General features: G+C 43.3%; 1 protein-coding gene and 1 non-coding gene across 9 annotated transcripts in view; one reads left to right on the forward strand and one right to left on the reverse strand.

The window, feature by feature from the left end:
* The window catches only part of SLC9A4 (solute carrier family 9 member A4), a 55336-nt gene that overhangs the window by 15079 nt on the left and 24789 nt on the right, over nt 1-15468 (reverse strand). For 5 of the 8 annotated variants that reach the window (XM_086327906.1, XM_086327904.1, XM_086327908.1 and 2 more), the window contains 6 exons: nt 13502-13761; nt 10713-10930; nt 7084-7286; nt 6454-6540; nt 4103-4173; nt 1112-1273 (listed from right to left, as the gene is read on the reverse strand). In XM_086327906.1, coding sequence (XP_086184032.1) covers nt 1112-1273; nt 4103-4173; nt 6454-6540; nt 7084-7286; nt 10713-10930; nt 13502-13761 — 1001 coding nt within the window. Of the gene's footprint in view, nt 1-1111; nt 1274-4102; nt 4174-6453; nt 6541-7083; nt 7287-10712; nt 10931-13501; nt 13762-15468 lie in introns of those variants that run through there. The other 3 variants (XR_015137359.1, XR_015137360.1, XM_086327910.1) reach the window with 3 other exon arrangements.
* On the forward strand, nt 13822-13928 carry LOC147363673 (U6 spliceosomal RNA). Its single transcript, XR_015137528.1, has one exon. It is a non-coding gene; the product is annotated as a U6 spliceosomal RNA (small nuclear RNA).

The raw sequence follows: 15468 nt of genomic DNA on the forward strand, positions 1-15468 counted from the left end.
TCTAAAGATGCCAGGGTGGAGAGGCTGGAGTCACTTATGCTAAATATACATCGTGACTACTTTCCCCAATTTGTGCATTGTTTCTTGGAGGAAAACTGGGCATCCTTGGTAGGGGGTGGGATAATTCTTATGACACTGAAGGGGTTCTTATAAATTCAGATCAATGTCAACGTGCTCAGTCATGCCCCACTTTTTTCCACCTCCTGGACTGTAGCCTACCAGGCTCCTTTGTCCAAGGGATTTCCCAGGCAAGAATACTGGAGTGAGTCACCATTCCATTCTCCAGGGTATCTTCCTGACCTAGGGATTGAACCCATATCTCCTGCATCAGCAGGCAGACTCTTTACCACCACAGCACCTGGGAAGCCTCCATCAGAGGCCTAAAATTTCTACCAGCTCTTGGGACTACCGCCTTCCAGGTGCTCTGGCTGAAGCACCAGGTTTCAAAGGGGATCCTCTTATAATGATGCAGTATGTACCAGACTTACCTCTCCCTACACTGCCTCTTTACCAACTCCCTAAGGTCCCCTGGCCCCTCCATGCTCCTGCTCACAGCTGGTCTCACATAGACTCAAGCCATCTCCCAACTTCCCACAGATCTTTGCCTGAGACACAATTACAAACACAGCCTTCTCTTTAAATATCCCACCAATCACCACAGCTCTTGCTCCTACCCCCTCATCCCACAATCCCAGTTAGCATCCTAGGATGCAGACCTGGTCTTTCATAGAAGACAGGAAGAGACAACTCATGGGAGAAGACAATGTAAGACTAGCAGAGGCACATCAGCAGGGCTTAAAGGGTAGACATGTCTGACCAGGAAGAGAAAGACTTCTAAAATGTGCTAAAAATATTCTATAAACTAACTCGCCCCTCCCTCCCAAAGAAAGATGTCAAAAAACTCTCCTTTTTTGCTAGAAAGTACTTTAGGTGAAATCGATGGAGCATGGACCAAGCTACAAGGAGCCAAGATGTAGATGTTATTCATCTCATTTTTGCTTTGTTGTATCTCTGCCTCTTCACTCCTAGGATCACCTTTAAATAGAACAATGAGCTACTGCTCTCTGTAACTCTGACACTGAAAGTCCAGATCAAGGGCAATGTCACTTACCGACGGGGGGTGGAAAAGGCTGTAGAACTTAGAACCCCCGACTCCACCATCTCAACTGCTTGTTTCATTTCCAGCTTCTTGTACAAGGAAACAAGGCTTGATTTTGGCAGATTCTTTCGGATGAGGATTTTCCGTAAGTATTTATGATCAAATTTCTTAAACCTGAAAATGAAAACCAGTATTTTGGAAATCTTCAGTGTCTGTCATGTTATGTAAGTATATACACTTTTCTTGAAACAAACTCCCACTTAACTGTATTATTCTCAAAAACGCCAGGACAGTGCCTGGAATTCATAGACTCTGAACACTTTTTTTTTTTTAATCATAGAATTCATACACTTTTTTTTAAATAAAGAAAGAACGGCCAGATGGCCTGAATACATTGAAAATCAACCTAACTAAAGGAAGGGACAAGCTATAATCAGGGCAAAAAGTAGGCATTAGATGGGAAGCAGGAGAGACCAGTTCAGTTCCAGTTGTGGGAGAAGAAAGGAGGGGTTGATCGGGGCTTTAGTTGGCCCATCCTGGTAACTGTAACAGTGGCAGCTGCACTTACAGCGATGCTGGCCTATTCAGCCAGAACCCATACGTTTAAATAGCCTGGTAGTTACAGTAGTTTCATTCATTATGCTGCAGATCATTTTGAATCCTGCCAATTAGGTGGAGGCTGGTGGGAGAGCCCACATATACCCTGAATGATGGAGCATCTGAATAAGCCAGATGCTGATGGCCGCTGACCATTGTCTCAAAGCTCGGGCTGACCCATTAGACTCAGCCACTCAGAGAATGTGGGGCCTTCAGTGTCAGCCATTTGTTTGGAGGAGGAATTTTCAATACCTCCAGCCATCTTCCATTCAAAGAGTAATGTATCTGCTGCTTTATTTCCTGGGTTGCTGGAATGTCACCTGGTCTCCTGGTCTGTGGGGTGAATGGACTCTTAATCAGCCAAAGCTCCTCTGGATTGAGCAGGCTCTGACTCATGGGCTCTGTGATCTGTGTTTGGTTCATACCAGGCTCACTCTGGCTCCAACAGGGTCATCCCTCAGCCTTCTTCATGAGAAGCAGTGGTTTCTGTTTATTCCTCAGTCTATCACCATTGGTCACTCAACTATCAGAACTTGTCTGAGTTTCTCAACCTGGGCTCACTTTGACCTTGTCCTGGTCAAGACCAGTGGTCGCCATTGCCCTTGTGCTGTTAGCCACTGGCTCCTCCTGATGGACGACTTGGTGGCCACTTCCTACAAACCCAGCATGTCCTACTTCCCTTCTAGCCTTTCTCATGACTTCTTCCCAGGCTCCTCTGTTCTTCCTCTCCCTTTCCTGCCTCAGAGGAAAGGAGAAAGGAAAAAAAGGAAAGCTTCTCCAACTCCTGTCCTCAGGGAGCTTCCCCTCTTCCCAGGATCCCAGTCATCTCAGCCACATCCACATCTTTGGGTACCAAATACTGACAATTCACAATCTCTATCACAGTCACGATTTCCTCCTGAACTTGAAAGTCAGTTCCAAAAGGGGTTAAGTGAGTATGGGACACTTAAGCAGAATCTGCTATTAACTCTGAACATTCTTCTACAGTCTATAAACTTAACCATGACATTGTTACCTCCCTCTGCTCACTATCTGAAGATCAGATGGTCATTCTCATTTTTCCCTTGCTTCATCTTCCTTTTCTGATGTCATAGCAAGCATGTCTCCCCTAGAAGTATTTCAATATCCCTTCTTCTAATTCTTGACTTTCACTAGTCTTGAAACTTTGTGGCTCATTGAAAACAACAGACCTAAATGCACATCCAGGTTCCACTGTATGGCAGGTTAATTGACTTCTCAGAGTTGGTTTGCTCATCTTTAAAATGAGCATAAGAACACAGGACAGTTAAGGAGATCATGTGAGAGATAACTGGTGTGACAGATAATTCCCCTCTTTCTTTTTATTGGAGTATAATTGCTTTAAAATATCGGGTTAATATACTCACCATTCATATAGTAAAATATATCACCTCCCTCTCGAGCCTCCCTCCCACCCCCACATCCCACCCTCTAGGTCATCACAGAGCACCAGCCAAGCTCTCTGTTCTGCACAGCAGCTTCCCGCTGGCTGTTTCACACATGGTAGTGTATATCTGTCAATGCGATGTGTCTCCCTATTTAATTTTTCTCTTTCTAATCCAGCTTCCACACCACTGTGTAGTTTGCTTTCCGAAGTCCAAGTATGGCTATGCTCCTACTTAATAAATAGCCTTTTGATATGAGTCTTAAAGATCAAATTGAACTTTATAGTATCAATGGCTGTACAGAGATGCTGGACTCTGCACTGTAAAAGTGCATCCTTGTCTTTCCTATCTTTCACCTTGTCTCATCTTTCTGACCATATCCAAACCGGGACATGCTCTCCCTTGCCTTTGCAAGGGAGATACACTGCTTGGAAATACACTGCTATTGCTGACGCTTGGCAGGCTTGCATTCTTCTCTGCATTCTCTGCCTCACTTATTTTCCAAACGCACTCCCACATTATTATATAGTTTATGCATTTGCCTCTGTTATAACATGCCCATGCATGCTCAGTCACTCAGTCTTGTCCAACTCTTTGTACTCCATGGACTGTAGCCCGCCAGGCTCCTCTGTCCATGGGATATTCCAGGCAAGGATACTGGAGTGGGTTGACACTTCCTTCTCCAGGGGGATCTTCCTGAGCCAGGGATCGAACCCACATCTCCTGCATTGGCAGGTGGATTCTTTACCGCTGAGCCACCTGGGAAGCAGGTTGTACTAATTCTCTCTAAAGCACTCAGATCCAAGTTCACCGCCTCCACCCCCTGGGAGTCCACTTCCCAGGACTTCTTCCTGCTTCCTATATGCCGTGACTCCCAGGCCCTTTGTCTTCCTGGCCCCCTTCCTCGGGCTTCTCTCGAATTTCATGCTCAGCTTCCAGGGGAAGCTTCCGCGGTTCCCCACGTCACGTCTACCCCTCCTCGGGGCTGAAAGCTGTCTCTTACTTGTCTCTCACTTGGTAGTGGCTCCACTGCCCACACACATCTTCAACTCCAGCTTTCAGGTGGTCCATCAGCTGACAACAAACACAGAAAAATGATTGCTAGTGAAGCATTAACCCTACAAGACACACAAGGAAAGTTAACACGCGGTGAAAAACAAAGGAGGCTTTGGTTTCCTAGCTCATATCTTCTTTTCTATCACTCTGTTGATAGAACCGAAGCTTACAATGCCTTTCCCAGTAATGCCACCAAGTTTCATAATTCAAAGGCTCTGTAGATAAGTTCTTCAATAAAGCATATGACTTCCAAGGAAAACAAGGTACTTGCTTTGCTATGAATACTATCTTTCTAGAATGATCAAGGAAGATTCTCATTACTGAAATGACATGGATATAAAGCCTAATAACCAATCATCGCTCTAATTTCATTGCAAAAAGAAAAGAAAATGCCAGTGCCTTTTTATACAGTTTCTAAAAATATAGTTTTATGGATATTCTATTATAATACCTCCTGGAGAAGGAAATGGCAGCCTACTCCAGTATTCTTGCCTGGGAATTCCCATAGGCAGAGGAGCCTGGTGGGCTACAGTCCACGGGGTTGCAAAAGGAGCCAGACATGACTGAGCAACAAAATTATAACGACAGAATTATATGTTTTTATCTGATCTTTTTGTCTCAGTATTTACATTTCACCATCCACGCCAGTTATACTCCATTCGCTTTATCCAAATTGTTTATAAGAATTTAGGGAAAAACACAATCTCTTTATAATTTATTAATTTACAAATAATCTAATTAGTGAAGTTTATCATGGCTTCTAAATTGTGGGGAGAAAGTAGATGAAAATACTCAATTAATTCTGAAACAATTATGCACTTTCTACCAATAATTATATCTTTTGTGATAAAAAGAGATAAATACAAAAGGGGTGAAATATCCAGGTTCTATTATTTTAGGTATACTATCTAATTTCTTAATGTAATGAATAGAGGGGATAAAGACAGAGACAAAAATCTTCAGTCAGGTTAAAGCACAGTTTTTTTTTAAGTTCCATGTATTTATTATTTACTGTTGGCTGTGCTGGGTTTTTGCTGGCACTTGGTCTTTTCTCTGGCTGAGGCAGCTGGGGGCCCCTCTTTCTAGTAGCAGCGTGTGTTCTCATTGCGGTGTTTCTCTTGTTGCAGAGCACGGCCCCTAGGGCATGCAGGCTTTAGTAGCTGCGGCTCCCAGGTCTAGAGCACAGGCTCAGTACTTGCAGTGCACAGGCTCCTCTGAGGCCGGTGGGGTCTTCCAGGACCAGGGATGGAATCTGTGTCTCCCCCACTGGCAGGCAGATTGTTTACCACCGAACCACCAGGGAAGCCCAAAGCACTCGGGCTGTATTCCACTGTGTTTAGAGGAATACTTCTTTTAAAACGCTCACTCCTTATCCCCAGCTGTTAAATACTTCCAAATGGGTTTGGAAAATTTTTCGGTTTGGATTTCCTGGAATTAAAATGATCTTATTTTCATGGGTGACTTTGGCCATGAAATTCTGCGCTGACTTTGACTTCATCAGTTTTTCCAGCATCAGGGTTAAGGACTCTCAGACATGAAGGAAAACTACACATTATGTGGGTCAATGGTCTCGAAGCCTGTGGCTGGAAGCCTGAATCTCCAGGACAGCGCCTGTGCCGAGTGTCCCCCGGTTACTGTCTGTACTTCACCTGTGACTGTGCCGTACGAGAAACCACTGTCCCGATGCTCTTCATTAGGAACCGAAGCTTCTCACAGTGCATCGTCCGTGCATTAGTTCCCATTTCTATTCCCCAGAGCCACTTGTTGCTGTTTAGTCGCTCAGTTATGTCCGACACTTTGCAACCCCATGGACTGAAGCATGCCAGGCTCCTCTGTCCATGGGATTCTCCAGGCGAGAATACTGGAGTGGGTTGCCATGCCCTTCTCCAGGGGATCTTCCCAGCCCAGAGATCAAACCTGGGTGTCCTGCATGGCAGGCAGATTCTTTACCATCGGTGCCACAAGGAAAGCCCATAATGGCCTATATGGAAAAAAAAAAAAATCTAGAAAAAAACAGATCCTTTCCTAGAACCTTCAGAAAGAAAGTCAGCCCTGCAAGATCTTGATTTCATCCCAGTGAGACTCACTGTGAACTTCTGACCTCCAGAACTATAAGATAATAACTGTAAGGTGAAAGCAACTGAGTTTGTGATAATTTCCTTCAGCAACACTGCTGGTGGGGCTGGAGAGGAAAGAGACCACGTCTAGTGACATATCCACACCTCTAAACCAACTCCCATAGGTGACCAAGAAGGCACATCTTACTAACTTACTAATCATGACCAAGAGATAACTTACACGAGTATGGAGTTCTTCGTTGATGGATTCTTTTTTATTGGTCTTTCTAACATCCAGATACCTGACCAGAGGGCCAACTGTGATTCCCTATGTTGTAAACAACAAAATAAAGGTTTTGTTGTAGCAAAGATTGTCACTGTAGAGACCACGAATCTATTAGCAAAACTAAGGGGACTCCCCATTTTTATAGCTTTGTTTTATACTAGTTTCTCCTGAATAAATGCTCCAGTGTTTACTTTAGTTCTTATTTAATGTTTTTAAATTCTGCAATAAAAACAGATATTCTATTTTAAACCAAGGACATAGTTTCATTCTTTAAAATAAACTCCCATTAGTTTGCTAAGCACTAATTCCAGTTAAAATAAAAACTAGTACTAACTGGAATCTTATTTTCAGTAATACACATTAGAAGTGCTATCATTTACCTGTACCTAAGAACATTTTGATTTTATTATTCAAAAGTCATCAAAATTTAGAGTTTCCGGGATGACCCAAAACATGATCTAGACATATTTGGGAATTTAGTTTCAGTATTGAACGCATATCGTATCCTTGTCTTGGTATTTTATTAATTTAACACATAATCCTGAGAGGAATAGACTTATTTCAATAGGAAAGAAATCTACCAACCTGAATAAATACAGTAAAATATATAACGACTAGGGTAGCAGTAACAAACAATTTCTTCCTAGGAAAAAGAGACAGAGGAAGCAAAAACGCAAGGGAAAAACTTCCAGCTCCTCGGACACCACTGTAGAAAATTACGCACTGGTCCTTGATGGAGAAGGGGAAAGTCCGAAACTGGTTACTGACATAGAAGAGAACAAACACGCCTAGAAGGGGGAGAATATGTATTAGAGGAGAGGGTCATGAATGAGCAGAGACACAGCAGCGCTAGTAAATACAGGTCATGCCATGCGCCCCCAAGCAAGGCAACTGAATTCCATCACACCCACAGCTGTCCGCGCCCAACAGATCAGCTTACAAAGCTTTTCACTTCTCGGCTAGTTGTGGCACAGCAGTGCTTCAAGTCAGAAGTCTTGTTCCCGACAGGGATGCTCACAAATGTGTGTGTTTCCATATGTGTGTGTATTTGGGATTTCCCAGGTGGCTCAGTGGTAAAGAATCAGCCTGCAATGCAGGAGACGAGGGGTCGATCCCTGGCTTGGGAAGATCGAGGAGAAGGACATGGCAGCCCATGGTATTATTCTTACAATAATGGACAATACCATGGACAGAGGAGCCAGGTGGGCTACGGTCCATGGGGTCACATAAAGTGGGACAAGACTCAGTGACTGAGCACGTCTGTGTGTTTAGAGGAATACATCTTGATTCTTTTGCTATAAGAAATGGCATCTATTTTCTAATCCATTTTCGTAAACTTTGCTCTGCCTTTCAAAATTAAGAAAAGCAATGGTATTACTTGGAGGGTACAAGCCTTTCTATCAACTCCTACTCTCACTGAGTCAGCAGAGGAGGTGTGTGACTTTGAAGGTGAGAGGGGCCCTCGCAGTGCCTGGGGGGTTCTCTGCAGGTGAGCAGAGCTTGTGTGGGTGATTTGGTTCTTCTTGAAACTCTATGCAAACAAGAAGGGAAGTTGGCAAGGGGTCACCAAGGGGCTTCTTACTGTCAGTAAGTGGAAATGGAGGGTGGAAGAGCTTATTGGAAACAGGTCTTGTCTATCACATCTTTCTCCATCTCCCAGTGGCCCACACGGCTGAGTTACAACCAATGCAGGATTTCCTGGTGAGAGCAGTCCCTTCACTTAAGCTCTGACTAATCAGAGAATAATAAAGCACTCGGTATCCTCATGTGACTTCTAATGACACAGACATCTCAGCAAGCATCCTTGACACTAACTCTACTGCCCTATAGATCGCGTAGTATTAGAACTGAAAGGGACCTAATGAATTGGTCCACACCCACCATTGTGTGCTTGGGGTAGAAGTTTTTGAGTAGTTGACTGTCCGCTCAAGATCAAATAATATCACCAACTCAAGAGACCAGAATTTGAGCAAACTCTGGGAGATGGTGGAGGACAGAGGAGCCTGGTGTGCTACAATTCACGGGGTTACAGAGTCGGACATGCCCTAGCTACTGAACCACCATCACCATCACCAAGGTCAAATGACTAGTTAGTGATAGTGACAAGACTTGATGTGACATTATAAATTTATATCAGAGTATTCTTAATTCTTTTCTCCCCTGAAGATCCAATAGGCACGCATATTCAGAGTTAATTTTATGAATAATTTAAATATTCCCACCTTCTTGTTATTCTTTCCTAGCATCCTTTGATAGTAGGGACATTGAAAATGCAGGAGACAATGCAATTTAATGTTTTTCATTTTGCTTTGTTTGTCCCGGCTCCTCCACAGGCTAGTCATGCGACCTTGGACAAGTGTCTTAATCTTGTCAGATACTCAGTGTCCTCACCTGCTTTATGGAGATGCTGACAGTATTTATATCAGAAGATGGAGGTAAAGTTCAATAAACTCAATATTTATAAATAACAGAAAACATGACCTTCTATGTTATAACCCTTCGTGAGTGAGAACTATTCTTAGCTACGATGAGTCAGGTAGTAGCCAGAGAGCTGGACTCTGACACCTGGCTCTGTCCCTCACCCTGATGTGGCCAAGTCATTTTCTTGGGAACTGTTCCATCATTTCCCTTGGATGGAAAATACAGGAGCTGGGCTGGATGGTCACCAAGGGTCAACCATGATGAGGTCTCTGCAACATTAATCTCCTAGATGGTTTCTATTCCTGTTGGCTGGGCTGAGGCTCTGAATCTGATGCTCCTCTTGACATTAACTTGACTCTGTAGGTCCCTGCAGTATTAGAACTTAAAAGGACCTAAGAAATTTGTCCACATACACTGTTTTGTGGTTGGGGAAGAAGCTTTCCAGGAGTTAACCTTCTGTATGTGTGCTCAGTCGCCTCCAACTCTTTGTGATGGATTGTAGCCCACCAGGCTCCTCCGTCTATGGGATTCTCCAGGCAAGCATACTGGAGTGGGTTGCCATTTCCTTCTCCAGGGGATCTTCCCAACCCAGGGATTGAACTCACATCTCCAGCATTGGCAGGCGGATTCTTAACCGCTGCACCACCTGGGAAGCACAGGTAACTGTCTTCCCAAGGTCAAATAGCTAATTAGTGATAAGGCTTGATGTGAGATTATAAATTTATATCAGAGTATTCTTAATTCTCATCTCCTCTGAAGACCCAAGGCACACATATTCAGAGTTACTTTTATGAATGTTTTTAATATTTCTGCATTCTTGTTATTCTTTCCTACATCCTAAAAACCATTCTGAATTTAGAATGGATATATTCAAGATGAGTTATCAGCCATTTCTCCTAATTTCTCTCTGAGTAATTGGCTTGAAATTACCTATCAAAGTCATGTAAAAATGCATCAAATATTGGTCAAAACCATTTTAAAATATAACTGCTTCTAATCAAAGGAAATCTTATAGTTCAGTAATGAGTGTTCTTACTAATTCCAGAAACAAATATACAAGTTAAATTAAAAGGCCTTTGACAAGACATCTCGTGTTTTTAAATGATGCATATTTGATAGGGATGGTCGGACAGGGGAGCCCAGCATGCAGCAGTCCCCGGGATCACAGGGATTTGGACAGGACTTAGGGACTGAACTATAGACAATGAGTTACATTGCAGAGTTGCCTTTACAAAGCATTTTTTTTTTTAAAAAGAAAGGATCCACTTCCTTTGTTTTCTATACATCATACTCAATCCTTGACTAAAACCATCTATAATATTTAGGAAGTTGTTTTCTAGCAGGATTTGCCTTCTATAGACTACAATTTGTGAGATTTCACTTTTCCTGTAACAAAAGTGTAAAAGAGAGCCTGCAGTTTATAATCTATATCTAATTTAAGGTGCAAGAAGGTACAAATTGGCAAAGATGTGATGAGCAAAAGGTAAATGTACTGAGTTATATTTAAATGTGTCTTTGTGAAATTTCTCTCCTCAATTAAAAAAATAAAAGTGCTCTGGCTCCAGCTTTGTTTTAGTGCAAACACTTATCAGCTAGTAATTATTTTGAACTGATTGAGGAACGAACCAGAGAACATTCCTGGTCACCATAAGGTACCCAACCCCTCTACCCCCACCCCCAACCAGTTAAACCAGTTGGCATCATCTCATTGCTTATGCTTTAACCTTGCAGGAAGGAATAAGAAAAATAAAAAGAGAAGCAGGTAGGACTCCGTGGGGCTTGCCATGTCTTACTGATGGCCCTCCAGATCTGGCAGAAGACCAGGGTGAAGCAGATAAAAGCCCAGTTCCACTCGTGGTTCTTTCCAATGGTGGACACGCCCATGAAGATGAAGATCAGGGTCTCGCTGACGCTGCTCAGCATCTTCATGAAGTATTTGATAGTCGTGTATGAGGTCTGGGACACGTTTTCTTCCACATACTTTTTCATGGTCACCGCACAGGCTGTGATTCTGCAGCAGGAACAGAGAGAAGCCACAGGACCTTGCCCCTCACTGGAGAATCCTCTTTTGGTGATGGTGTGTGTGGGTGCTCAGTCACTCAGTTGTGTCTGATGTCTTTGTGACCCCATAGATTGTAACCCCTCAGGCTCCTTTGTGCATGGGCTTTTCCCAGGCAAGAGTACTGGAGTGGTTTGCCATTTCCTCCTCCAGGGGATCTTCCCAACCCTGCGTCTCCTGCATTGGTGGGTGGATTCTTTACCACTGAGCTACCTGGGAAGCCCGTGATGGCACAGAGACACAAATCCTGTTTTTATCCAGACAGAACATCTCCAACTGCAAATGTTCATTTTCTTTCTTCTTCTTCTCACTACCCAAGGGGTCTGCACAAATTGACTGTGATGGGGGAAGGTGGGAGTTGCATGGTTTCCAGAAAACAAAATGGTACATACTTCATGCAGGAGCCAGAAGCAGGACTGTTTCTATCTTGCTCCCATCAAAAGCTATGTCAGCCCTATCTCTTACCCCCAGCTTCACTTGCCTTAAACCAAAACAAAGCCAGTGCAGTTGCCCAGAAAGAATAATTCAGCAAGACCCCTCATACGATAATGTTCCCTACAAAAATTTAATGAGAACATTTTCACTTAAAATGCTTCATTCTAGAGCCACTTAGCAAGTTTGGAAAGGAAAGAAAGGATTTGCTTTGCCTTAGTAGTTTGCTCAATTTTTTTCAGTACATAGTAGGTTTTATTCTTCAAAATATATGTATACTTTTAGTATATTGTATCAAATAAATCAGGTGGGTTTCAAAAATGCAAGAGAGGTTATATGAGCCAAATACATTAATTTGAATAAATTGGCAGAATCGTTACTTAATTTTAGACTTGGGACTTCCTGATGAGAACTAGAAATTTCCTTTCGCTGATGGTATTTAGTTATTTATACTTAGAATATAACTGCTTTACAACGTTGTGTTGGTTTCTGCTGTACAACAGTGTGAACCATCCCTAAGTGTACAGATATCCCCTGCCTCTTGGTCTTTCCTCCCACCACCCCCTACCCATCCCCGCCCCCCAGGTCGCCACAGAGCACTAGGCTGAGCTGCTTGTGCAATGGCAGCTTCCTGCTATGTTTACGCAGGCCATGTACATACGTCAATGCTACTCTCCCAATTCTTCCCACCCTCTCCTTCCCCGTGTGTGTACACACATCTGTTCTCTCTGTCTGCAGCTCTATTACTGCCCTGCAGACAGACTCATCAGTACCATTTCCTAGATTCCACACATATGCGTTAGTATAAGATATTCGTCTTCCTCTTTCTGTCTTACTTCACTCTGTACAACAGACTCTAGGTCCAGCCACATTCACTTTTAAAGAGAAAGACTGATGAGTGCCTAGACTTTGTGAAAGCGAAAGGAAAAGTGTCAGTTGCTCAGTTGTGTCCATCTCTATGCGATCCCGTGGACTGTAGCCCGCCAGGCTCCCCTGTCCATGGGATTCTCCAGGCAAGAATAACTAGAGTGGGTAGACACTCCCTTCTCTGGGGGATCTTCCCAACCCAGAGAATGAACCCGGTCTTTTGCATTGCAAGCAGGTTCTTTACCGTCTCAGCCACTAGGGAAGCTGCCTAGACTTTACACTACTGTATGTAATCAAAATAAATACTTCTATACAATAAAAGTGTGCCCAAGGATCTGGGTATGAGGATAATGTCATTTTTAAAAAGGCAACATGATCAAATATAATAAATCAAGTTGAGAAGCCTGATTCCAAGATCTAAACAAGGATAAACATTTCAAAAACATTTTCATTAGAAAAAAAAATCTGAATTTCTAGTCTTATCCTATCTCTTGAGTTTTACTCCACACTGACCAGTCCTGGAGCAATGACATGACTTAAGTGAAAGAGCAGAAAGCAGAGTCCAGGAATGACAGTAGTTCCTGGCATGTTTCCTTTTGTGCTATGCTAAGTCACTTCAGTCATGTCCAACTCTGTGCCACCCCATAGACGGCAGCCCACCAGGCTCCCCCGTCCCTGGGATTCTCCAGGCAAGAACACTGGAGTGGGTTGCCATTTCCTTCTCCAATGCATGAAAGTGAAAAGTGAAAGTGAAGTCGCTCAGTCGTGTACGACCCTCAGCGACCCCATGGACTGCAGCCTTCCAGGCTCCTCCATCCATGGGATTTTCCAGGCAAGAGTACTGGAGTGGGGTGCCATTGCCTTCTCCAATGCTTCCCTTTAAAATAATGCATTTTTCAAGGAAAAAAGGTAACAACCGAAGTGAGACCTTAACCTTGAACCTCTCCCAGCTCATCTCCGCACCAGCTTTTCTGAGCATTATAAACTTGCTCAGCAAGCTCTCTTCAGGCAAATCACCAGGACAGAGCAAGCGCAGGTGCTGGGGAGAACATTTGTTTGGCAAAGGACCTGAACTGGATTTGACAGAAGTTCAAGAAACCTGAATCCTCCTGCATCGCTTTTGAGGACTAGCTTTAGAAGTCGGGCCTTTCCCAATTCTGGTCCACAAGATGTGGTCCTAAACTCTCCTTATGGGATGGGAGTGGGTCCTCCGTTTGTACTCACGCCAGGATGCCAGAGAGGTAGAGTGTCTCGGCCACTAGGTAGGACAGGTAGCTGAACATGAAGACGATGAGGGGTTCGATCGCAGAGATGTTCTGGGTGAAGCGGGTGATAAACGCAGAAATGAATCCAAAGATGACGCCAAAAAATGCCCCCCCGCACCCAACGATGACGAAGCGGGCACATCCAGCCAAAATGTCCACAGGTTCTATGTCTTCAAATTTGTGCATCTTCGTGAAGGCAATTAAGATGTTATACAAGACCTAGACGAAAAGAAAATGAGAAAAAGGAAAGTAGACTTAAATTAGAAGTGAGAAACAGTTGTGCTTGCTTTGGCAGCACATATACTAAAATTGGAATGATACAGAGAAGATCAGCACTGCCCCTGCTCAAGGATGACATGCAAATTTGTGAAGAGTTCCACATTTTTTTCACCCCAATACAAAAAAAGTTTGGGGAAAAATAAAAATAAATTTAAAAAAATTTTAAGCATCTTAAAAAAAAGAAAAAGAAATCAAGGTAGCCTTTACAAAGTCATCTACATAAATTTTCCAGCTAGTAATACCAGCCAGTCCTTACCATGAGTTCAGATGTTAATTTGTTTAAATTATTCATTAAAATTAATGAAATTAATTCTAAAGAAACAAATGAAAAACAGTTTACACACAGATTCTTTTTTTTAAATTGTTTTATTGTGGTAAAGTCGCATAATATAAAACATACTATTTTGACCAGGTTTAACTGTACAGTTCAGTAAATGGCAACCCACTCCAGTGGTCTTGCCTGGAGAATCCCAGGGACGGGGGCGACCGGTGGCTGCTGTCTATGGGGTCACACAGAGTGGGACATGACTGAAGTGACTTAGCAGTAGCAGTCAGTGGTACTAAGTACATTCACATTGTTCTGCAACTCTCACCATCATCCATTTCCCAATTTTCCACCATCCTAAATTTAAACTCTGTCCCTAATAAACACTAAGTCCCCAGCCACACAATCTATTAATATACTTTCTGACTCTATGCATTAGTCGCCTATTCTAGGTACCTCGTATGAGTGGAATCAAAACCTATGTGTCTACACCTACTGTATACTGGAATGCATTTTCAAGCTTAGCTTAACACATGTTCTATAAACAGATTGTACCTTAATTCTTTTCTGCCCACTGTGCTGTACAGTAGGTTCTCATTAGTTATCTACTTTATACATCGTTGGTTTACACACAGATTCTTAACTTTGGGTCTAGTTGAATAATACACCACAATAAATTGCATAAGAAGAAATATTGACACAGCTGCGAAAGATTATATGCATTCCAAATCATTTAAACCTGTTCGGCTTCAGGGAGTAAGTACAATCTGTCCTTTGCTCAGTTGTGTCTGTCTCTGTGTGACCCTATAGACTGTAGCCCCCAGGCTTCTCTGTCCATGGGATTCTCCAGGCGAGAATACTGGAGTGGGTTGCCATGCCCTCCTCCAGGGGATCTTACCGACCCAGGGATCAAAACTGCGTCTCTTGTGTCTCCTGCATCAGCAGGGGTTTCCTTACCACTAAACTACCTGGGCAGCCCCAAGAAGTATAATACAGCTTTAAAGCACGGAGCACCTGCTTCGCGCCAGCCTCTTTGCTGAGTTTGGTGTCATTATCAATTGATTTCCTCTGGCTCTGAATGTACCCTTCAACACAGGCTCCATAATAAACAATGAAAGTCTTTTATTGCTCTCCGGAGTCAGGATGGAATCGATTCATACACTTTTTGCTGTCCATTTGCACATGAAGGTCCAGAGTGTTATCCAGCCCAGCACAGGTTTTGTCTTTGGAATGTGAGTTGGCAGAGAGCAACATTTCTGAAAGTAGTTCAAGTGTTACCAGTCTTCATCTGGGTGGCTTCATCTAGTGAACTCTACTAACGGAGGGGAAGGACCATGAGGGGGGCATGCAACGGCCCCTCTGCTCACAGGCCCTCATGCCCC

The sequence above is a fragment of the Bos grunniens genome, chromosome 11, assembly GCF_055505025.1.
Source record: "Bos grunniens cultivar Pamir isolate PY7600 chromosome 11, Bosgru_T2T1.0, whole genome shotgun sequence".
In the NCBI taxonomy this organism is placed as follows: domain Eukaryota; kingdom Metazoa; phylum Chordata; class Mammalia; order Artiodactyla; family Bovidae; genus Bos; species Bos grunniens.